We start from the raw sequence: 21,274 nt of genomic DNA on the forward strand, positions 1-21,274 counted from the left end.
CTTTGTGATATTCGAGACTAAGATCGGCAATAAAGTCCAATCTTTGGCAACGTCAGCTGAACGGATGTCTTGGCTGCATTGGGGCGTTTCTCCACCAAATCTATATCTCCAATGAACAATTAGCAAATTGATTCCCCTCGCTTAGAAGTTACAACATGCACTTGATTTTGGGGCTATGCGAGCTAGCAGAGAAATTCTAGCTATAAGACCATTCGACTATACATGTATTCCGAGCTCTGCTATTCCCAGACGCGTTGATGGAAGGACCAAAAGTAATACAGAATATCCCTTTTTGGGATCCATATAGTTCTCCATAATACATTAAACATATGATACATGTGACAGTCTCAGTTTGTTCGGCGTCACTCATCTTTATGGACTCATCACAGATCTTTCCTCGCCATCCACTCATTACGCCTGCCCTCAGCATCCCAACGCGGATTATCACAGTTCTTCTTCGCGTCTTGCAACCACCCATCCCAGTTCTTCGTCGCTGGCGCTACTTTGGCCTTCTTGATCCAGTCGATCTCTTTTGTTGCCTGAATTGTATCCCACATAACGACAGTGAAGGTTTCTCTGATCGTTTTTTCGTTGGTCCTCTTGATATCATATCGTTCCTTCATATTCCAGGTATGATGCGGTTCAGTCAGAAGCGCCATGGCCCAGTATGCGATGTTCAGGATAACATATGCGAGGCCGACGGCGATCTGCATTTTCCAGCCGCTGTTACTGAAAAAGATGATTGAGGCCATCAGAAGAATCGTACTGGTTCCGAGAAGAATTTGATGCACCACTCCCTTAAAGACATAGTCGCAGACCTCGGTGCCACCGTAAAGCTCTCGCGAGACATTCTCGTCACACTCGACAAACACGAATGCCCCTGACCGCGTGCGGATAATGACATCCCCTGAAGGGATGTCAGAAGCGGTCGACGTGCGGATCGTGAGTCTCGGCCGCCACTGTGAGGACAGGCAAGCAGTGCTGGTGGATAGCGACATAGTTGCCAGGCCGATCAAAGCAACGGCATCGTGGTTGACGCCAGCCCAAACAGATAACGCGATTGTGATCAGGATCGAGCCCAGCGTCACAATGTTCAGCGGGCAAAATTTATGCAGCGGAATGCTGGCCTTGGATGGGATCTTTGGCTTCTTGCTATCCTTCTCACTCCCCTTTTCAACATCTATTGCGGCTCTCGATTCAGCTTCCTTCTGGAGATTATCTCGCTGAATAGCTTCTTTCTTGTGGCTGATCTTGAAGGACTGGAACTCGAAGGGTTCAAGTGAATCAATGCGATGGATCACTTCCGCGAAAAAGTTGAGCTCCGTAAAATGATTGCCGGAATGAACACCCAAAACAGTCACATCCTTGACGGCAGGCAGCCGAGCTGGTCGGTCGGTGTCGAGCATTGTCTCAGGGGCGGGGAGCAGACGGGGAAAGCCTCCAAAGGGCGATGCTGTGATAGCCTGCGCATGTTTTTCGATTGACGATCCTCCGACCACCGCCAGCAAGCCAACGATATCGAAGCTCCAAGTGGGCTTGTCGGTGTTGACTGCGAGCGGAAACCAGCCCATCTTGCTTGTTCTTTGTGAGAGATTTCCGAGGTATGAAAGGGAAAAATTTAAAACCACATGAAGAAGATCAATAATATCGAGGAGGACACCAGTACTACTGCACGGCGCTACTAGTACTGTAGGCCAGACGGCCTAAGGGGTTTCTACATGCAGCGACCCGCTTAGTTATAAGGGATGATCAGCGGAACGGAATTGAGGCCAAAGTGGACATTGAAAGGAAAGATAGGCTGAAAAAGGGCAACGAGCGACCTTCAGCCAGCCACGTTGACCGGAGGTTTAAAAAGCAACTTCGGAATTTGAATACATGGGTAGCGACAGCCTGCATACATGCATGCTAGTAAGAATTCCTTTGATTGGTCCCAACTCGGCGATAATGAAACAGCATGGGTGAGTATTCTCTGCACGGAGTGTCCATTCTGCTTGGGATGAGCCGTGGGGCAGCTGAGTGAAGACCCATAGGCCCAAACCCTCGGAAATGGAGGTAGGGGATAATACACTACATTTGGTGCATGGCACGATCGGAGGGTGGAGTATCCATATACTGGGATGAATTAAAGGTGGCTGGGAAGGGATAAGCATCAAAGTCATCCACAAATCACCGTAGATGACAGAAAACGAAGAGTCGAAGATCGCGCATCTTCTCCACATCTCTCGCAAACCAGCTAATCATAACTACCCTGAGCTGTAGATACAGATGTAGTGTATCTCGGCTGACCCACTGACACGGCAACGAATTCCCTATACTCCGAACTAGGCGAACTAGATCTTCTCATTCGACAATGCCTGCCGACCAGCGTCATTGCCAGAAGTCAAGCCATCGACATACTTTTTCGTCATGTCGTCCAGACGAGTACCTGCGAGGAGAACTCCCAAGACATGGCCCACCAACTGCCCCTGTGTGATGATGCCGCAGCGTATCACATCGCTCATCAGGTCATAGATACTGTGAGGCTTCAATCCTCGCATAATGCGTTCTGTCATGGTTAGAATTTTCTCATGGGTCAGAGTATTATGGGTGCACTAACTGCTCTGTGCCCAACTGCAGGGCTTGGTGATCTCCACTTTGTAGAAGCGAATCGAGGATTTGGGATACGAAACCCGCAGTCCAACCGGGTGGCCCAGACTTCGCGTTGAAAAGACGCTGGTTTTGCGGAATTCAGCCACCGCGGGGTCATCTGTTTTGCCAGTGTCTTTAGTCGGCTCCTCTGGTTGGCTACCTTGTCCGTTGGTTGTATTTGCTTCTGCGTTTGGCTGATCCGGGTCATGGTCCATATCATCCAGACCTGCCGTTTATAAGCACATGTATCTGCAATGGCGTTTGTACACTCACTCGGTTCTGTATCGCCCTGTTTGCCGGAGGCCTGCGGGGGGTTAGATCTGTGCTCAGGCCTGCCCGTCTTCTTGGGCATATGCTTTTCCAGTTCCTCGATATCCAGTTTATCCTCTACACAGATATTAGCTTCAATCCATAAAGCGTGTATGGGAAACTGACTGTAGACAATGATTCCATGCTCAAACCGCGCATTGGCCGAGTATGAGAATAGAAAGAATACGTCCACAAACCCGATCAGTCGGATCTTGCCAGCCCATTGCTCTCCATCTATGGAGATTTCCCATGGGTGAATGTCACTGGGTTGTTAGCAGGCAATTTCTGAAAAGAATTGGAAGTTGCACGTACGTGTCGCATTCCAGAGTATTATCATGAACGGATCTGCCAAAGGTCTCCAGCACTCGATGATACGAAGCCATTGTAAGTAAGTAAGGTGTTGGGACTGAATATGGGGGGTCTAAGATGGTAATAAGCCAGATGTTGAATTTCAGCAGGCAAATGAGACTGGTGGCAATTCCGAAGGCGTTCGCCGTGCAGCTGAAATTACAGCGTTTTTGATCCAACTTGTCGGGCGCTAGATGGGTCTCAGCGGAGGTAACGGCTGCGTAGTAGTGCTACACCACCGTCAGCTGAAATGCGCCGTGCTCCCGCTTTAGTCGGCTCAGCTACGTATACAACGTTGGGGTGTCTCCCCTAAAGTGTGTTCTCACATCCAGACCTCTAATTCCTCTCGTCCCAGGACTCTCAAAATGAATGCCATCAAGTCCACCGTTCTAGACAAGTTCGCTGCCAACCCGGTGGTGAAAGAGGTCATAGACATTGCCACATACTCCGGCGATCGCATGCAGCGACTGAAAGAAGTCACATTGGACGAATCCCAGAACCACAAGCTGCGCCACATCCTAAAGCACTTCCTCACCCCCAGCATCAAGCCAACCTTCGTTGACGATGAAGACGAGACTTCACCCGATGATCATCGTGTCCCAGATGACTGGTTGGCCATGGTTGACCAAGACTTGAAGATGCCTTTCCGCATGTTCGACGTCGAGACCAGGAACATGGTCAGCACATTCAACCTCGGTCTACATGACCAGTACTGTATCGTTTCCCACAGCTGGAAAGGGTCTGAAATTGGCTACGGATACTTTGCCAATGCCAGAACGTTCGATCCTAAGAAAGGCTCCCAGGCCGGCGACCAAGGCGCACAGGTTGAGGATTTGCAACCCGAGGAGGCGAAGTCAAACTCGAACGACCTGAGCAACGTAATCGACAGGTGCAGGTCTGATATCAGACAATTGGAGGAAAGTCTTGAAGCCGCCCTCCCCCACGTCAAAGCCAGAAAAGATGGACAACGTCCTGCGGATATCGCAACGCTTCTCCAATGGTTTATCGACGCCAATGGCGCCGAGTATGATCTTGGGAGATCACAAAAGGCGCTTCATGATGCCACAGGAAACCTTTCAAGTGCCGAGCGCGAGGCGGACTATTATGAAGATCTATGGAAGAAACTCAATCGTGCCCAAGCCAAGGTTTTCGTGTCTGAGGCTGTTGCCGGAAATGAAGATGAGGCAGCAAATACAGGGAAAGAACAGAAAGAGGACGAAGAGAAGGGGGCAGAGAGGAAGGAAGCAGAAAAGACGGAAGTTCAGTTGGCAATTGATCGTCTGAAAGAAGGAGCATGTATCCAGCACAAACAGGCGGAAGAGAAGTTCCAGGCCGCTTCAACAACCAGAAATGAAGCAGAAGATACAATCAAGTTTTTTGACGACAATCGTGAATTGTGCTACGGAATCGAGAAATTGTTGGTTTCCTTGCAACACATCCGGTCTTCACGTAAGATCGATCACTCAATCACCCAGGCCAAGAGGCTGTTCGATACGCACTTCCCCAAAGGAGGAAAAAGATACGTGTGGCTTGATACTTGCTGTATTAACAAGGCCGACAGTTATGAGTTGACTGAGTCTCTGGCTTTGATGGGTGACTGGTATGCCAATGCCGACTTCTGTCTGGTGCACCTCGACACTCCCCGCTCGGAGTCTTCATGGATTGAAGAATGGAAACATTGGAAGGTCGCTTCCCATGAGCCCATAGAAGCCAACATGGAGGATTTTGAGAGGATTGGCTTTGATGGGGCTGATGAGACCGAGAAAGCCAAGAACCAGGTGGAATGGGCAACGCGAGGATGGACATTGCAAGAGCTGGTGCTGAGCAAGGTCACCTACTATGTCAATTCGCATTGGAAGAATCTGGTCAGACCCATCGAACACATTGGCCCCTTCTACCACCTCCGTCCCTTCATTCAACGCTATCGGCGTCACCCATTTGTCCAGAATTTCAAAACTATCCCCACTGAGCAAATGGCAAAACTTGAGGAGTTGCTCGACCCCGAGGTTATTCAAAAGGAGATGCCTCGGGAACGAAAGCTCTCCCTTATGCTTCAGATCTTGGAATTCTCGCCGCCGAAACATCTGAAAGAGAAAATGGCTGAAGCCCAGATCGGCAAGGCGGTACTTACTGCCAGTACCAAGCTACCCAGTTTGCTGAAGGGCTTGGTTGAGAATAAGAAAAGCTTCGATGGGTCCTGTCTGACAAACCTTATGGACCAGGAAGGTCATCTGAATGAAAGGATCGCCGTCTTCAATCATATGTTGGCTAGTCTGGTTGATTTGACGGATGAGGCTATTATCGCGGATCGGAAGGCTATTTCAAAATTCAGCAAAGTTGAGAACTTGACGAACTGGATCACTGGAGATGGTCTCTTGGATTCCTCTGCAAGTGTCTCTCTGGTCACCGCTTCGTCACGACAAACCACGGTCCCAACTGACCAAGCGTACTCCTTGATGGGTATCCTCGGTGTGCGATTTCCAGCTTTCCCGGCAGAAGGACTGCCCAAAGCCCTGGCCCGGCTGCTGGATGAAGTGGTAATTTCATATAACGATGTTTCGGTATTCAACTGGACCGGGAAACACCACGGTAGTCCCCTTCACGGACGATCGCTGTATCCTGCGACCATTGATGCATTTGTGGATCCTGGGAGCAATCCAAAGTTTAAATCACAGGCGGAGACCAACCAGCAGATTCTCAAACTCTTCAGGGACCAGCGGGTGCGGCAAAGTGAAATTGCCACGAATGTGAACTTACTCCTGACCGAAATTCTGAAAGCCATAAAGAAAATCCCGGACTGTCATCCGGTGTTTGGCGATTTGGTTTTCCTAGTTAGGAAAATCAGGCTTGCTAATTTTGATACCCTTAAGCCCTGTATCGGAAATTTGAGGAAGCTCGTTACGTCCCTTGTGGAAGAACAGGAAGAGATCAAAACGAAAGACGAAGTGAAGAGCTCCGAGAAGAAATTGGACAGCAAGGACAAGACACCAAGTGAAAAACCAGGAAGATTTGGCTTGGGGCGCATTAGTTCATTGCCCAAGTCCGTCAAGTCACTCGAAGTGCCCAAGTTGCCACTTGGGAGAAAATGGCCGAGTGTGCAGGCAACCGAGACAGATACACCAAGCGGTGTTTCCACGGAAGAAGAATTCTCTACGCCAGAAAAGGGGGATCCGTGCCCAGGCTTTGGGCACGATACCGAGCCTTTGGACACATACATCCAGCATGTACTTGATGTCCTCACTTACTACACGACATCCAAAACGAAATCCAATCACACATCTGAGGTACGCGAGAAGGACAACCCAAACGACGACACAAATAATACAACCGGTCTCATGGAAAAGTTGCAATCCCAAGGCAGAAGAATGGTTTGTCCCAACCCAGTCACAGTGAGCACTGCCGGTATCCGAGGCATCTTTGATATCCAACGAATCATCGTCGATATGGTTGAGCCTAAGACACTACGTTCCCGAATCCGAAACGCTGTCAGCGGCCAGTATATTGATGGTTGGTGTACCATTAGCACTGGATTCGCCGTCACTCTGGTTGCTTTCTCGTGTGAACGGGACATACTCGAGCAGCAGCTTGATCTGGTGGATGTCATCAAGCGTAATTTTGAAGCCTCCAAGAAGAAGAACAACGAGACTTCCGACAACAAGGACACTTCAGCAACCAATGAAGATGCGCAGAAAGTTTCTCATCAAAACTCCCAGCAAGGCGCTCAACAAGAGGCTAAATCTGAAGGCAATTCCATAACTCCGTCAAGCAAAGATAGTTTCTTGAGCCAAGTCAACCCGGAAAAGAGCCACGAGCAGAAGAAGGTCTCCCGCATGATTTCGTTCGTGCAGAAACCTGATCTCCACAGCATTGCCGGTGAATGGGTTCTGTCAAGATTCACAGGTGTTCCCGGGGCCAAGTGGTTCCTCTGCCGCCTGGAACTAGGCGCTGGAAACGATTTCTATGGACGGCGAATTCCCACAGATGCTTTTAGCTTCGAAGACGCCGCCCCTGAACAAGGTCTGACAGAATATTGGCACCACTTCACTGCTGAGAAGAAAGCACGCACTTGCGATACGCTTGAAATCGCTCTCTATGGGAAGAAGCAGATGACCTCCGCCAGTGACGAGGTGCAGAAATTGCTGCATTCATGGAAAAGCGACACAAAAGATACTGAGAAGACTCCTCTCGAGCTTGCAATGGAAGTAACGCAAAATGTTTCCTGGGACAAGGTTGCCAACGTGGGCAAAGCGACAGGAATGGTGGTGACCGGCCTCGGTTCAGAGTTATGGGCAGATTATCTTGACTCGCGCATCGATAAGGGCGCTCTGAAGCGCATCCCGGTGCCGTTACGGACGCCTGTGAAGGATCTCGATCGTAACCGAAAGCTATTACCGTCTATGTTCCACGCCGGGCGCGAGGTGCATATGTTCTGATTGCGGACTGGGAGAAGTGGGAGAAGCCACTTACTACAAAGAGTAGATAAAGGGTACATACAGAGTCATTTCTTGTACTTCCGGCTTAGTAGTTGATTAGTTTTTCATTCCACTAGGACTTCAGTATCTACCTGAACCTTGTAAGAACCATAGATAAACCGTATAAACCACACATGTCACCTCCGTTCAGGGATGACAATTAGGGCTAGGTTTCTTCTCTCGTTCAAGCTCACATTTTCACATGCAAAACTCACTTGGTTACGGCTGGAAACCCTCAGCTAGCCCGTATGGTCACATATCAGCTGAAAACCATCGGTAGATCTCATTAGATCTGATGAAGATCGTGACCCACAAACACGGGTACTTAACACCACTGTGAGGCTGTTCCTGATAGTTCCCCTCCTTCCCACTTTCCAACCACTTTTTTTATTCCTTTGTCTCTCATACCCTCTGGTTCCGATACAATAGATCAGTCTATTCTGCCGTGCAAAATATTACACCATGGCTTCGCTGCTGGACATCGGACTGGACGACTTTGGTCGGATGTCAGACATCGATGCGACCGGTTTGTTTGGGGCGGCTTTTCCATCGGAGCTGTCACACCTGAAGAATGCAAGTCCTACTGTGGAGACTACCACAGCGACTCCGAAGGGTCGTTTGGGGGAGGGTGAAAATGAAACACCCTCGACGGTCCTCTATGGAGAAAACTTTGCGGAAGTTAACCGTACTCTTGTCAGCATGCTAGCGGTCAAATGGCTCCTCGCAGACGACTATTCGACCTTCACCGCTGGCCAAAAAGACGATATCAAACTCACACAGAGCTCGTTTCGTCATCTACGAGACTTCTATATCCATCGCCTGCCCACGGCGGACGACCTCCATACGCTGTTGATTGCTATGGTGGTTGATGACATAGGGAAGGATTCCCATCTCGCTGAGGAAATGAAACAACAAACCGGTGACTCAGCCGGTGCAGACCACTCACAACTGGTGTTCAAGGCAGCCCAAATGGGCCTTGTTCCTGCGCTCAAGATGGTCCCAACCAGTCTACAGAATGATATTCTCTGCTGCCTTCAGATTGGAGCAACGCTGAATATCTCTCAGGTTGTACAGGGCGAGTGTCCTCCTGCCAGCCTAAGTATCCTACAGCACCTCGGTCAAGGACGAGGATTTAGTCTGCGGGCCATGGTGACCTTCCTTGATGTTGCTGGCGCAGGAGGCCACGCAGATACTCGCGGTTGCATTGTGATGACCGAACCGGTGTTTCAAGGGTATATCGTGGCAATGGAAGCTTTAGATGATTTTGCCAATGGCCGGATACTCTCTCCGCGCGCATGCTACGATCGCATCCTTGAAACGAGAGCGAAAGACCTTCAACGGCAAGGCTTTAGTCTCCCATCACTAGCGGATGAGGCGCGAGCGCTCCTTCGGCTGCTTTGCATGGGGCGTGTTACCACCAAAGAACAGGCCGAACAATTCAAGCAGGCGTTCAGCCAGCTGTCACCATCAATCAAGCAGGATTTAGTGAGCGGACTCAATGTGGATGGCACAGACGATGGAGTTGCGATCGTTCCGTACTACGCCCCAGGACTCCTGATCAGTGCCCTCAAAAATACCGCGGATAAGACTGATCACACCATGATTCCAGTGCTATCTGCATTCATGCGATTTCTAGCAAGGGTCTTTGACGGGTCTAAGCCACAGCCAGGAGCCCCTGGTACTGTTATCGAGCATGATTTGTCATTCGTGCAGGAGACAATCAAGAGTAGTGGCTTTCGGAATAATCCTGAGCTCTTGGATGAGGTCGTTCTCCCGTGGAAAGACCCAGAACAACACAAAGGATCTAACTAGAATGATTAAATGGCTCTTGTTTGCACAGCAAGAACCTTATATAATAAAGAGGACGCGATGATCTTAGCTAGGTGTTCTATAACCAAAATAAAGAGGGTCAGTAGCCTACCCATACACCGTCGACTCTAAATAAGTGACTATATTCAACAAGGAACATCATGTGAAAAAGCCAACGAATGAATGTTGTAGAAAGGATATTCTCATAGAAGCTCTCTCTTACCTCAGATTCTCCACCGAGTCCATTCTACCTACCTCTAAAAGCATATCATGTGGAGTGCGTGGAGTGGTAGTCTGCGGTCTATCTTCATCGTCTACCCATGTGATCGAGTGCTAGGAAATCGCCTTTCCACGAAGCTCTGTTTTCGATGCCATATGGCCGTATATGCTGCCGAAATCTCCCCGTATATACGTAGATTTTGAATACAGTCTACTCTCTTCAGACTCGGATATTGTTTGGATCCTGTCCTGGCGTGTGCTTGAGCTCTGTGGAGCAAGCTCTATGACTCTGAGATCATCCCGAATCAAAGTAAATTACAGAAATGATTTTAGACAGGAACTATTGATATTCCGATTCTAGTCCTGATATAGACTAATGAGCCTCAGAGCATTAGGGATGGAGAATCAATCGTGGAGTGTAGGTGGTCTGTAACGTTCTGTCGACAAGATGTTCTCATCAACTTTAAGTTACTAAATATTTGTTTATTTCAATGAAAAGCCTAGTTTTGATTATCCACGATTGCCACCAGTACCACCATTACGCTGTCTTGGGACGGAACACTGTGTAGGCAATGAACGGAAGAAACCATACAAATGGCTGGGTTTTGATAAAACCTAATCTTATATAAAGAGCTCTTAGCGTTTATAAACCTACTAAGTTGTCTAAATAAATTTTTATATAGCTGTTCACAAAGTTCTTTAGTAACACCCACTTGGTTCCACGCTTGGCTTTTGAGCTAGCTAGTCTTTCAATTGTGGAATCTAATTTGATATGCTGTACTAAATGATATAAGTTAATTGTGATGGATCAACTCTGCCTGCTGCTTTATATATAGCTCCTGGAGCCTTCTAGACTCCATCCTTCATGTTTCCCTGAAAATTATATTATAGCTTCTTATTTTTGAATTCTAGCGGTCAACTTTACATTGAGTACACATCAAGTTTGGATTGTCGTAAAATTCCTCGGACTAAGATATATATTTCCATGTCATAGGCTTCAGGCCTACTAGGAACATAGTATATCGACGTACCTCGAGAATCCAACACAAATTCAATATCCACTAATATGACAAGGCCTCTAATGGTCAAAAAGATCCAATGTGATGGGAAGTGGAAGATTGGATGTATGTCTGAAGGTGGCCCGAGAGGGAGACTTTGGGCAACTTCCACGCACACACCTGCAAGAATCAACCAAAAAAGAGCAAGTGGACTCGACTCTATTTCAATGGCCATAGAATCCAGGGCCCTCCTCAAATTCCTTCCCGATGGGTCTTCTATCCGCTCTCAGCGACGCGGTGTCCGCCATCGCCAAGCCAACCTCCGACGACCCCATTCTTCAATGCGGCGATGAGCTACGCTCCCTCCTGCTCACGAACTACGAAAAGGCGAAGGATGCTGCCAACACAAAACTACATGTCTTCCCATTCAAAAATGTGCAAGAGTGCTGGCGCCGGCTCTATACCGACGCGTCCATCATTCACGCCTGCGTCATCGCCTCCGGCCTGAGCTCGGTCAGCTCAGAGCCAGACTTCAACGTGTTACAACAGATACAGAAGCTCAAAGATGCAGGGACAGAGCTAACAGTCAGTCTACACGCGCCATGGCTATCACAGGTCGTGGAAATCCTCGATAACGCGTTGATCATGACCGGTGCACCCCGCCGCGAGAAGCTCATTGAATCATTACTGTCCACGCTGGAAGTCGCGACAGAACCCCAAGAAGCCGAAAATGACAGCAACGAAGATATGAGACCTTTTCACGCCAAGCGCCGAAAGCTCTCGCCGCCTCTTTTCCCTCCAAATGCTCTCCCTGAACCCCGCCTGGAGTTCCCCATCCCGCGATTATCGGCACCCTCTTTTGATTCCATCGAACGCCATATCGAAGATGTACGCACCCCGTTAATAATCACAAATGCGCTCGACCATTGGCCAGCTCTGTCAGGACGTCCTTGGGCTTCGCGAGACTACTGGTGGAAACGCACCCTCGAGGGTCGCAGACTAGTTCCCGTTGAGGTGGGAAGGTCATACACCGACGAGGACTGGGGGCAAAAGATCATGCCATTCAGAGAGTTCGTGGATAAATACGTATGGCCGGGGAAGTCAACCCCAACTGGCGTACGGGAAGGCCAGGGCCAGTCCCAGACCGAAGATCAGACCGGAGAGACGGGATACCTGGCGCAACACGACTTGCTTTCTCAGATCCCTGCTTTACGCAATGATATCAGTATCCCTGATTACTGCTATATCACTCCACCGGGTCCAGAGCCTGGCACGCCAGTGTATGAGAAGAAGGAGCGTGAGCGTAGGGAGGCCAGGGAACAGGCATCAGAGAAACACCCTGGTCAACATGGAGCTCGACGAGGCTCACTGCCAGATAAGCAAGAATATGACAACTCGGACGCGGATTCAAGCTTAGGTCTGCCCAGTGACCCGATCATCAACACATGGATTGGTCCCTCGTGGACTATCTCCCCTCTCCACCATGACCCCTACCACAACATCCTCGCGCAGGTTGTGGGAACTAAGTACATCCGCCTGTACTCACCACACACGCCTGCCTCCCAGATTCACCCACGCGGCAAAGAAACTGTTACCTCTGTTGATGAAACGGCGAACCCAGATCCGGTAACCGGGGCTCAACCACTAACTACGAAACACATTGATATGTCCAATACCTCGAAGGTCGATCTAGCCTCTATTGAGCTTTCTCCTGCTGAGTTCGAGCAGTGGGAAGAGATGTGGCCCGGTTTTATGGACGCGCCTTATGTCGAAACCGTGCTCCATGCGGGCGAGTGCCTGTACATTCCTGTGGGATGGTGGCACTATGTGCGTGGATTGAGAGCTGGCATTAGTGTTAGCTTCTGGTGGGGGTAATGTGGTTGATCAAGAGGTCCCTTTCGATGTGTTATGTCGGAATGAACGTATTGATTCCATGCACAGCATATGTACATATGCAAATGATATCCCATCAAATGACTTCAATGACTCCATATTACTTCGATGTTGTATCTACGAGATCGCATCTACGTCCTAAATACATCTAGCTCCAACCCGCCACCAACTCACAAAGAGTCTCCTCCCCACCCACATTCCCAGGGAAAACAACAAACGGCACGCTTCGATGGCGACTAGTTTCCTCATCGCACCGCCACAGAGGCACGCCAGGTGCCGCCTGACCAACAATAGTAGCACGCTTGATATTCAACCCCTTAGTCGCAGCATCAGAAGAAGTAATACCTCCCTAGGCGATTGTCAGTACTCCACTCAGTCAAATCACCAGTTCACAACCAAGCAGAAGACAAATAGAACTATACCTTAGCAATAATGAACCGAGGCTGCACTTCAATCCGCTGCAAAACACTAACAAGCGCCTCAGCAACAGCAGATCCGATCTTCAACGACGACAACTCATCACCGCCAGTAATAAGCTTCCGGCTCGTCATAACGAGAGTGTCCTTCCCAGCACGCAGATAAGACTCTGTTTCCCGAACAACGCGCTGCACAGTCTGTGACGCAGTCTCAGGTGATGCAATCAGCTCGTCAACCTTCATCTCGATGATTGCTAGCTCGCCCGTTGCGCCGCGGCGGTCTGTCAATACTTTCAATTGGGCTGTCGTTTTGGGGACATATGATCCCGCAATGATCAACCCGCCAGTTTCTCGTGGCGAGGGGAGGTTCAGCTGTGCTGCAGTGATGGGTGCTTTGGAGCGGATGCCCAGTCTGGTTGAAACGAAAGCTGCACCTGTGCGGTAGAGGAAGTGCTTCCCCTTGGATTCGGCTGTGAGAGAATACATCAGTCACCTTCTTCCACGTATTGGCTTTCCTGTTTAGGCAGAAACAGGGATATCTCCAAACATACCAAGCAACAATCCCGCGACAAAGACATGCATATCAGACTCCGCAGCGGCATTAACAATAACCACCCCACCACCAGGCGCCGCAAGCAATTTCTCACAAACAGCCTGCGGCCCTCCAACCCGAATATCCTGAATAGACACCGAACACAGTTGACCAGGATCATACCGGCCTGGAGCCTTCTCCAGCACATAATCCCTCAAATTGGAACTCTTATATCCAAAGGTAGCATCCTTCGCAAATTGCGTCATACCGGCTGGAACAAGATCCTCGCCCTCAGCAACATAATGCACATCATCAATAGTGAACCGACCACCCTGAAAAAAGAACGGCGCAAGGACCAGCGCGTCAGCAGGCCCAAAGACAGACTGTGCAACGTCCGGTTCAAGCGGGAAATGACCGCGGAGAGTGCTATCGCCGCGTAGGACGATGTCGACCTTTTGGTTTGTGGCTCTGGCGACTTGGGCTATGTTTGTGCAGATTGTGCGGATGAGGGATTCTGCTTCGGTTGGTGGGAGGGCGCGCGAGTTTGTTAGGATGAAGAAGCCTGGTTTTGGGCTATGGAATTCCGTTGTTAGGGTTGCGATGTCCCAAACTGTTAGGACTGAGATGTCGTGGCAGGTTTGTGTTCCTGTTGGGTCGTCGTCTAGCACTACTAAGCGGTTTATTGGGGTTGTTGAGAGGATTTGGGTGATTTGATCTTGGGTGTCGGTGGGATACTCGGTGGGGAGGTTGGCGAGGGTGGTTTCGCGGGGGAGGGCTGGGTATTCGCGAGGTTGGGACATTGTGGCGATTGCTATATAATCGGGATTTAGTATTTCCTATGGGATCGGAAGCAATTGAGTCTGTAGGATCGGTATTTAAAGAGTTGAAAAGTTGACAGGAACGCGGGGATGCGGGGAGTTGGAGAGTCGGAGAGAAGGCCGAATATTGCACAGATTGATGCAACTATGGAGTATCAACTATGAGTATGGACTTTAGATAACAGACATTTCATCAAACACCACAAAACGCCGGAGACAGATGCAATGGCAGTGATACAAGCCCATTCCACTGTCCCATATTCCCTTTAAGCTCATCCCATGCAAAGACAGGTCGTAGACTGCGTGAACGATCGTTGGTGATTTAGCCCACCACGCTGCGGAAACTCAGTGCCTCGAGGAAGCCGCCGAGATCATCCTTCTGAACCTCGACAACACAGTGTTCGAAGCTGTCAATGCGAACACGGGCATTGGTCTCCTGGACTACCTCTTGGAAGGCAATTCCGAATCTGTTGCGAAGGAGATGCTTCTTGCCCCGGGGATCTTCCTCGTCTTCAGACTCGGATTCCGATGAGGATTCGGACTCTTCTGATTCTTCTTCTTCGGCGTCGCTGCCGTCTTCTTTCTCGGCACGCTCAGCCGCGCGCTTGGACCGACGGTCCGCCTTCTCCTTCTGTTTCTTGTCCTTGGCTTCCTTCTTCTTCTTTCGTTCGTCTCGACGTTTAGACATGGCCGCGAAGTCGACAACGCCACCACCTCCACCGGTGCCGACAACCACATATAGATCGCGGTCTTCATCGAGGCCAGCGAGGACAAGAGGTGTCCCGGCTGCTCGCTTGCGACCGATCTTGACGGAATCACCACGTTCTTTCTCTTGGACCCGAATGGCCTCAGCTATCCATAGGGCCAATTTAGTCAGGGCTCCGGGATTAGTAAACAGCTTGACGTCAGGTCCATCTTTAACCACGGCAATACGGAATGCGCGAAGGTGGCGGATTTGATGCTTGGAGAGCAAGGAGGTACCAGTGCGAAGGATGGCACGGTGTAGATGCTGAGCCAGTGGCAAAGATTCAAGGAGAAGTGTGGGCGACTCAGATGTTAATGAAAGGGCGTCGTAGGCGCTCCAGAACCGTGGAAGAAGGCTTGTTAGATCGGATTCAGCCGAGGCCACGCCGCTCTCGGTATCGTCATTTCCACGCGCTCGAGGAAGACGTCTGGAGTCCCAAGAAGGGGAAGCTTCATGCGGCCCGACCTCTAGCATTGCACCCACGATAACACCCACGTCCGTGGCAGACAGGCACGCCTTCCAGCCCCAGCAGCGTACGAAGCCCCAGCCTTCACGAGCACTGGCACTTCCAGCACCCTCTGCGGGCACAAGGCCATCTAGGCCATACATGGGGGCGTATTTGAGCAAACGTGACCGTAACACGCGCTTCAACTCCATGTCCATGTGGGTATAGTATTGGTGACATTGAGTCAGACTAATGCCCATCTTGGCCAGAAGTTTGTGTAGTCGTTTGCGGCCATTTTCTGTCCAGACATGCAGTCGTGGAGCGAGGTAGGGACTGTGTAGCATACTCTCGTACAATGACCAATGTCGGACAAGAAGGAACCGAGGCTCTGGGGAAAGGCGAATGGACGTATCAGTTGGTGATCGAGCGGTTGTTGGAATGACACCGTTGATCTCTCCTCGGATATCACGATCTCGTTCTAAAGGATCAGGTGGATTTAAACGGTGCACTTCATCGCGAAGTATTTGGCGGATGTGTTCACCACGTTGTCCACCCCAACCCGCAGAACCTCCCGATTCTGATGTGTTGGAAATTCCCACACCCGTCATTGTTCGACCGCTGAGCTCCAAGCTAGAAACACCGACAATCGCGAGCCATAGCAGGTCGTTGTCATCTCGTCCGAGCTCGGATGCCAGCGAGTAAATTAAAGACGAAATGGGTTCGGAATATGACGTTCCAGAGGAGTAGTAATTTTGCAGGACCGAGTCGTGTCTTCTCTTGAGATTAAGCAAACGTTTCTTCAAAGTTCGTGCCGATGGTTGCTTTGTTTCTTCTGGTGATGGCGAGTCAGTGGTCGGAGTCGCAGATCGCGACGAGTTCGAAGAATTGAGACCCGTTTTTCTTCGACGGGTCGGAGACGAGGCAATAGAGGATCCCTGTCGCAAGTTAGAAGATAATTGACCCATATGGAACGTAGTCGCATACCGAATTACTTCTCCTCCGTTGGTGGGGTGGCTCATCGCCATCGGAGTCCTCATCATCCTCGCGACCTGACCAGGATTTACGCTTCTTGGACCCTGTGTGCGCATCGTCTTCGGCATCATCGTCACTGGCATCGTCATCGTCGTCCACATCGGGCATCTCTAATAACGCGTAATATGCCTCCCGCTCATTGCGGAGCTCCTCCTCGATGTCTCCGTCGTCATACACGACAATGCCGCCGTTCTTCGACGTGTAAGCAGGAGTGATGCAACCTTTGTCCACACCGCGGCCTCGCCGTCGCGCATTGGCATCGATTTCCGCCATTTCCTGGCCCATGCCAGCCTGTCCGCCGAACACGTTCCCCAGGTTCCACGGCCGTCGCGCGTCAAACACCCAAATCTCCACGCCGCCCATGTCCTCCACTTCGTCTTCGGGGTTGCTCAGCGCAAGAATCTCTCCCAGATCAACCAGGCCGCCTACGCCAAGGCACACGACTACACCTCCGCTGCCGCCATTGGTGGTCTGCATCGGCCGGACCAGCTCCTCCCCCGCGCGCGCCAGGTCGCCATAACCAGCAACCGGTTGGATTTTGTGAGGGATATAGTCGCGTTTTAACAAGGATGTAAGGATTCGGCAGGCACACAGCGCGTCTGGTTCCAATGCCACGAGAATCAGGACCGGTGGAGAGAGTGGGTGGTGGGATCGGAGGAGTTGTAGGTAGAGGTGTGAGATGAGCTGCCGAGGGAGATACATGGCCAGCTTGGGATATTCAGAGACTCATGCGACAGCTCATGAAGAAGAGCTCGTAAGAATAAACTCAGCTAAGGGGCGAATTTGTGGTGAGTATTGGGGTGGAAGCCCTTGCAGCAGGACTCTCATAGCGCCGGGGAAGCGGACAAGCGCGACGCGTCGGAGGCACGTGCCAGATTCCATACCTTCATCACCTCGACAAAGACGGAGTATTTGCACCCTTTCCATGTTATGTCTTACTCCTGAACTCCTTAATTCTTGGTTTATCTGGGTATAGATCTACTGGTTATCTTTTTATATTGTCGCGGTTTATGAAATCCAACTGAACGCGCTTCATATCTATGCGAAAAATAGATCACATAGTCCACTCCGACAACCATCTATGTACTTTCTCTTTTTTTGTGCTTTCGCTCAAGTAATATTCAATGATTTATAAAGCGAAGACTTGCATCCCCCTCTCTATCTGTGGGAACACATCCTGGCAAACATTTAATCTATTTTCAAGCCGTTATCTCTAATTGGCTCTCGACATCGAGACTCATATATCCGTTTTGGGCACCTCCAATGCTTTGAGTCTTCTTTGACATCTTGCTCTGATGCATATATTTCACAGATATAAATGTTTCAAAAAGACTATATAATATCAACACAGTTTCTCCCAAAGTAAATCAATCTTCTGCAGAACCTCCACCGGCAATGGCCGTTTAGAAGCATTATCCACATGAACAACCTGTGAAATCTTACTAGCACCCAAAAACGCACCATCCATAGAATGGTAGTATATCCATCGTAGACAAGCCTGAGATCCTGAAATTCGAAGTGGCTCGATGGTATCCTGAAGGTCGGTAATAGCAGCATGCATCTCCGGCTTATCGTACATGCTACTATAACATTGGAAAGCGGTGTTTCCTGGCGCGAATCTGGTACCGGCGACGTCGCCGCGAGTCATTCTGCCTGTTAGAAAACCGCCTGCGAGGGAGATTTGGTCAGATCTAGCGTGTGTAATGCAATATGTGCGACAAACCTATATGCTTGGAAGGCAATTCCACATTGACGGAGAAGTGGAAAAGGCTGCTCACTGCCCCGGCTGAGAAGATTGTATAGACCTTGATACACGCTTGGCTTGATATAACTACCCGCTTACGTCTCAACATAATTAAATCAGAGGATATCATTCGAATTCGATAAGGAAACAAAGGTAACTCCTTGCGCCATTGACATGCTGTATGCTCCCGGGCTATCCCAACCAAAGTACAATGCTCTAAGCCCTGATGACTGAAGAAAAACAAGCTTCCCAAAAGACAAGAGAAGGTGAACAAGTCGTAGCCACTAGCTAGTGTTTATTTGTACTATATTAAACAGCTGAGCGACCCAAAATGGAACCCGCTACCCAGATAGCGGTGCATGCACCAACGACAGAGAGACCAACTAGTTGCTTACCCCAATTGCTGTCTTCGGCCATTTTGGTCGACCCAACAATCTTCTTCGGGGCCAAGTTCACATGGGAGGATGAAGGCATCTTCTCGGTGGCATTCTGAACGGAATCACCAATGATGGCGGAATACTCTTCGTCACGCTTCTGCCATTTCTCAACCAGTCGCATAATCTCAGCCAGGTCTTCCTTTAGAGAGCCAGGTTCGGTTGCGTTGGCGTTCTCGACTTCCACATTCTGAACGTTGCCGAAGAAGTCAACCACAGTTCGAAGGCGACCTTCTTGTTCACCGCCAGGGAACAAATCCCACCGGACACCTGGCTGGGAGTGAATCTTCGACTCGTCGTAGGAATCGAATAGATCTCCCAAGTTGAGTTTGGAATTGGCGCTTGTAACCTGCGTTTCAAGGAACTCAAGGACATAATATGTCCAACGATCAATCACAGCGACACCCACATCATTGTCCGCATGATGGGAGTAGGAAGACTGGTCAAGCTCGCTGGAGCCGGTGGCCACAATGTTTGGCGAATAGAAATGCGTATACATCGTGTTAGCCTGGCAAGTATCGATCATGAACAGTAATTCGTGGTAGCGCTTCTTTTCCCACATTTGTCCAAACGCGTCTGCCAGGTCCCACGCGCCAATCTCTTCGGCGTCTTGGAATTTCAGGAATTGGTCACCTCCATGTCCGGTCATATAAACCAGGACATTGCTACCGGCGTCGGATCCCAAGCGCTTGCTACGTGGGACATCTTCATCAAGACGATCAGTCAAGAGTCGAATGAAGTTCTCCACAGTCACTTCGTACCCCCTGTAGTCCACCTCGATGTTATCTCCGTAGAGATCGACTGCGCGGTCTGCGTTACTGTAGACGGTTCCCGGGAAAGCATTTCGAGGATTGCAAGCCATGTCATCGGGAAGCATGAGAATAATTTGTGAATCGGGAATGCCGAGCCGCTTGACGGTCCGGTATAATGAAAGGACATTGGCGAGATGGCGGTAGTTGAACCAGAAGCGCGAGGTCGAGACTAGCACCGCCCAGTTAGATGTATGTTCGGCGGTAACCAAGCTGGCGAGAAGCAGCAGGGCGAATGCCTGCAAAAAGCGGAAGAGCAAAGCCATTGCGATAGATGGAGGTTTCAGATCATAGTAGGAAAAGGAGGAACAGAGCTCGAATCAGTGGCCGAGCAATGTGAAATCGGCGGTGGAAGACGAGGAAACAATGAAAGTTGCTCTAAAGAACAGTCGTAGGTACTATGCGAAAGCCATCACACCTCTGGCGGTCAGATGAAAGTTGACAACTTCAAGGGCCTGAGATAGGAGATTACAAAGACGAACCCGGGGATCACCGCCTGACTCCTCAGGCACCAGGAACATGTGCCCTGCACGGACCCAGAATGTCGTCACCGCCTTCACGGACTCGGCATGGTGGGATCGCGGATCGGATCATGTAGATGAGACCCATTCCATCTTTTTCTTTCCACATCCATTCTCAGTCCCTGATATACTGTGTGAGGCGCAATTCAAAATGGGAGGCAAGAAAGCAGCAGGTGAAAACTCGAAGAAGGCCGCTGGAAACGCTCGCGTATGTTTTTTTTAAACCCCGCCCCCGCTATTATTGCCACATCCCTCATGGCAGGTGAATAAATACTGACAAAACAAAGAAAGCCGACGCCGCCGCATCCAAGAAGGCTGTCGAGGACCAGAAGCGTTCCGCCGAGGAAGAGAAGCAATGGTCGAAGGGATCTAAGAGCAACGCTAAGAAGTATGCCGGACCGAACTCCGAAGAAAAGAGCACATTTTTGAGCAGTGAGCTAAGTATTTTCTTTTCCACAGGGAGGACGCCGACGCCAAGAAGGCCGAAGCTGCCCGCAAGAAGGCAGAGCGTGATGCTCTCTTGAAAGAGGAGGAAGCTTCCCAGCCAGCCAAGGCCAAGGGTGCCAACGCCAAGACCGCACAGAAGAAGACCCGCGGTCTTGATCTCTCACAACTGGACGATGCCACTGCCGGCAGCAAGAAGGCATCTGACCTCAACGCAACCGGTATCGACAACGCTCTAGACGCCCTGTCTCTGTCCTCCAAGGACACCTCGAAGATCGACCGACACCCCGAGCGACGATTCAAGGCTGCGTATGCCGCATTCGAGGCTAGACGTCTGCCAGAAATCGAAGAGGAGAACCCCGGTCTACGCCGCAACCAGCGCATGGATCTTTGCAGGAAGGAATTCGAGAAGAGCGAAGAGAACCCTTTCAACCAGGTCCACGCTGCTGTCAATGCCTCTAAGGAGGAGATTGCTCAGCTCAAGGAGAACGAGCGCAAGAAGGTCGAGGGCAGACTTGGCTCGAAATAAATTGGTCCTTGATTGGACCACATGCAATCAGGCAACGAACCCCTACGGCATTACTAGCAATAAGGCATATTGCTATGTTGACCTGGGTTTAAGTCTTTTGGCCCCAAATACCCACTATTGATGGTGTCT

At 50.1% G+C, this 21,274-nt stretch overlaps 9 protein-coding genes across 9 annotated transcripts; 4 read left to right on the top strand and 5 right to left on the bottom strand.

The window, feature by feature from the left end:
- Positions 1 to 383: 383 nt before the first annotated feature.
- Positions 384 to 1,571, bottom strand: PENARI_c010G01869 (uncharacterized protein; the record flags this gene model as incomplete). Its single annotated transcript, XM_022632142.1, has 1 exon — positions 384 to 1,571. The coding sequence occupies one exon, from the start codon at positions 1,569 to 1,571 to the stop codon at positions 384 to 386; it is 1,188 nt and encodes a 395-aa protein (XP_022487939.1).
- Positions 1,572 to 2,330: 759 nt separating this feature from the next.
- Positions 2,331 to 3,320, bottom strand: PENARI_c010G09204 (uncharacterized protein; the record flags this gene model as incomplete). The annotated part of the gene is made up of 5 exons (XM_022632361.1): positions 2,331 to 2,545; positions 2,597 to 2,854; positions 2,902 to 3,015; positions 3,064 to 3,200; positions 3,250 to 3,320. The coding sequence occupies 5 exons, from the start codon at positions 3,318 to 3,320 to the stop codon at positions 2,331 to 2,333; spliced, it is 795 nt and encodes a 264-aa protein (XP_022488011.1).
- A 330-nt stretch (positions 3,321 to 3,650) lies between these two features.
- PENARI_c010G07274 (uncharacterized protein) lies at positions 3,651 to 7,718 on the top strand (the record flags this gene model as incomplete). The annotated part of the gene is made up of 1 exon (XM_022632291.1): positions 3,651 to 7,718. The coding sequence occupies one exon, from the start codon at positions 3,651 to 3,653 to the stop codon at positions 7,716 to 7,718; it is 4,068 nt and encodes a 1,355-aa protein (XP_022487812.1).
- Positions 7,719 to 8,219: 501 nt separating this feature from the next.
- PENARI_c010G00154 (uncharacterized protein) lies at positions 8,220 to 9,569 on the top strand (the record flags this gene model as incomplete). Its single annotated transcript, XM_022632092.1, has 1 exon — positions 8,220 to 9,569. One exon carries the CDS (start codon positions 8,220 to 8,222, stop codon positions 9,567 to 9,569), a length of 1,350 nt encoding a protein of 449 aa, XP_022488008.1.
- Positions 9,570 to 11,050: 1,481 nt separating this feature from the next.
- Positions 11,051 to 12,658, top strand: PENARI_c010G09075 (putative JmjC domain protein; the record flags this gene model as incomplete). Its single annotated transcript, XM_022632355.1, has 1 exon — positions 11,051 to 12,658. The coding sequence occupies one exon, from the start codon at positions 11,051 to 11,053 to the stop codon at positions 12,656 to 12,658; it is 1,608 nt and encodes a 535-aa protein (XP_022487849.1).
- Positions 12,659 to 12,807: 149 nt separating this feature from the next.
- PENARI_c010G07186 (uncharacterized protein) lies at positions 12,808 to 14,424 on the bottom strand (the record flags this gene model as incomplete). The annotated part of the gene is made up of 4 exons (XM_022632287.1): positions 12,808 to 12,814; positions 12,895 to 13,025; positions 13,099 to 13,562; positions 13,644 to 14,424. 4 exons carry the CDS (start codon positions 14,422 to 14,424, stop codon positions 12,808 to 12,810), a joined length of 1,383 nt encoding a protein of 460 aa, XP_022487743.1.
- A 340-nt stretch (positions 14,425 to 14,764) lies between these two features.
- On the bottom strand, positions 14,765 to 17,366 carry PENARI_c010G01525 (cell division control 45 family protein; the record flags this gene model as incomplete). Its single annotated transcript, XM_022632132.1, has 2 exons — positions 14,765 to 16,567; positions 16,617 to 17,366. The coding sequence occupies 2 exons, from the start codon at positions 17,364 to 17,366 to the stop codon at positions 14,765 to 14,767; spliced, it is 2,553 nt and encodes an 850-aa protein (XP_022487769.1).
- A 1,351-nt stretch (positions 17,367 to 18,717) lies between these two features.
- On the bottom strand, positions 18,718 to 19,917 carry PENARI_c010G12091 (GPI-anchored transamidase; the record flags this gene model as incomplete). Its single annotated transcript, XM_022632446.1, has 1 exon — positions 18,718 to 19,917. The coding sequence occupies one exon, from the start codon at positions 19,915 to 19,917 to the stop codon at positions 18,718 to 18,720; it is 1,200 nt and encodes a 399-aa protein (XP_022487957.1).
- Positions 19,918 to 20,323: 406 nt separating this feature from the next.
- On the top strand, positions 20,324 to 21,145 carry PENARI_c010G02908 (DUF1014 domain protein; the record flags this gene model as incomplete). The annotated part of the gene is made up of 3 exons (XM_022632172.1): positions 20,324 to 20,380; positions 20,460 to 20,560; positions 20,632 to 21,145. The coding sequence occupies 3 exons, from the start codon at positions 20,324 to 20,326 to the stop codon at positions 21,143 to 21,145; spliced, it is 672 nt and encodes a 223-aa protein (XP_022488053.1).
- Between the last annotated feature and the right edge of the window lie 129 nt (positions 21,146 to 21,274).

The sequence above is a fragment of the Penicillium arizonense genome, assembly GCF_001773325.1.
Source record: "Penicillium arizonense strain CBS 141311 chromosome Unknown PENARI_contig010, whole genome shotgun sequence".
In the NCBI taxonomy this organism is placed as follows: domain Eukaryota; kingdom Fungi; phylum Ascomycota; class Eurotiomycetes; order Eurotiales; family Aspergillaceae; genus Penicillium; species Penicillium arizonense.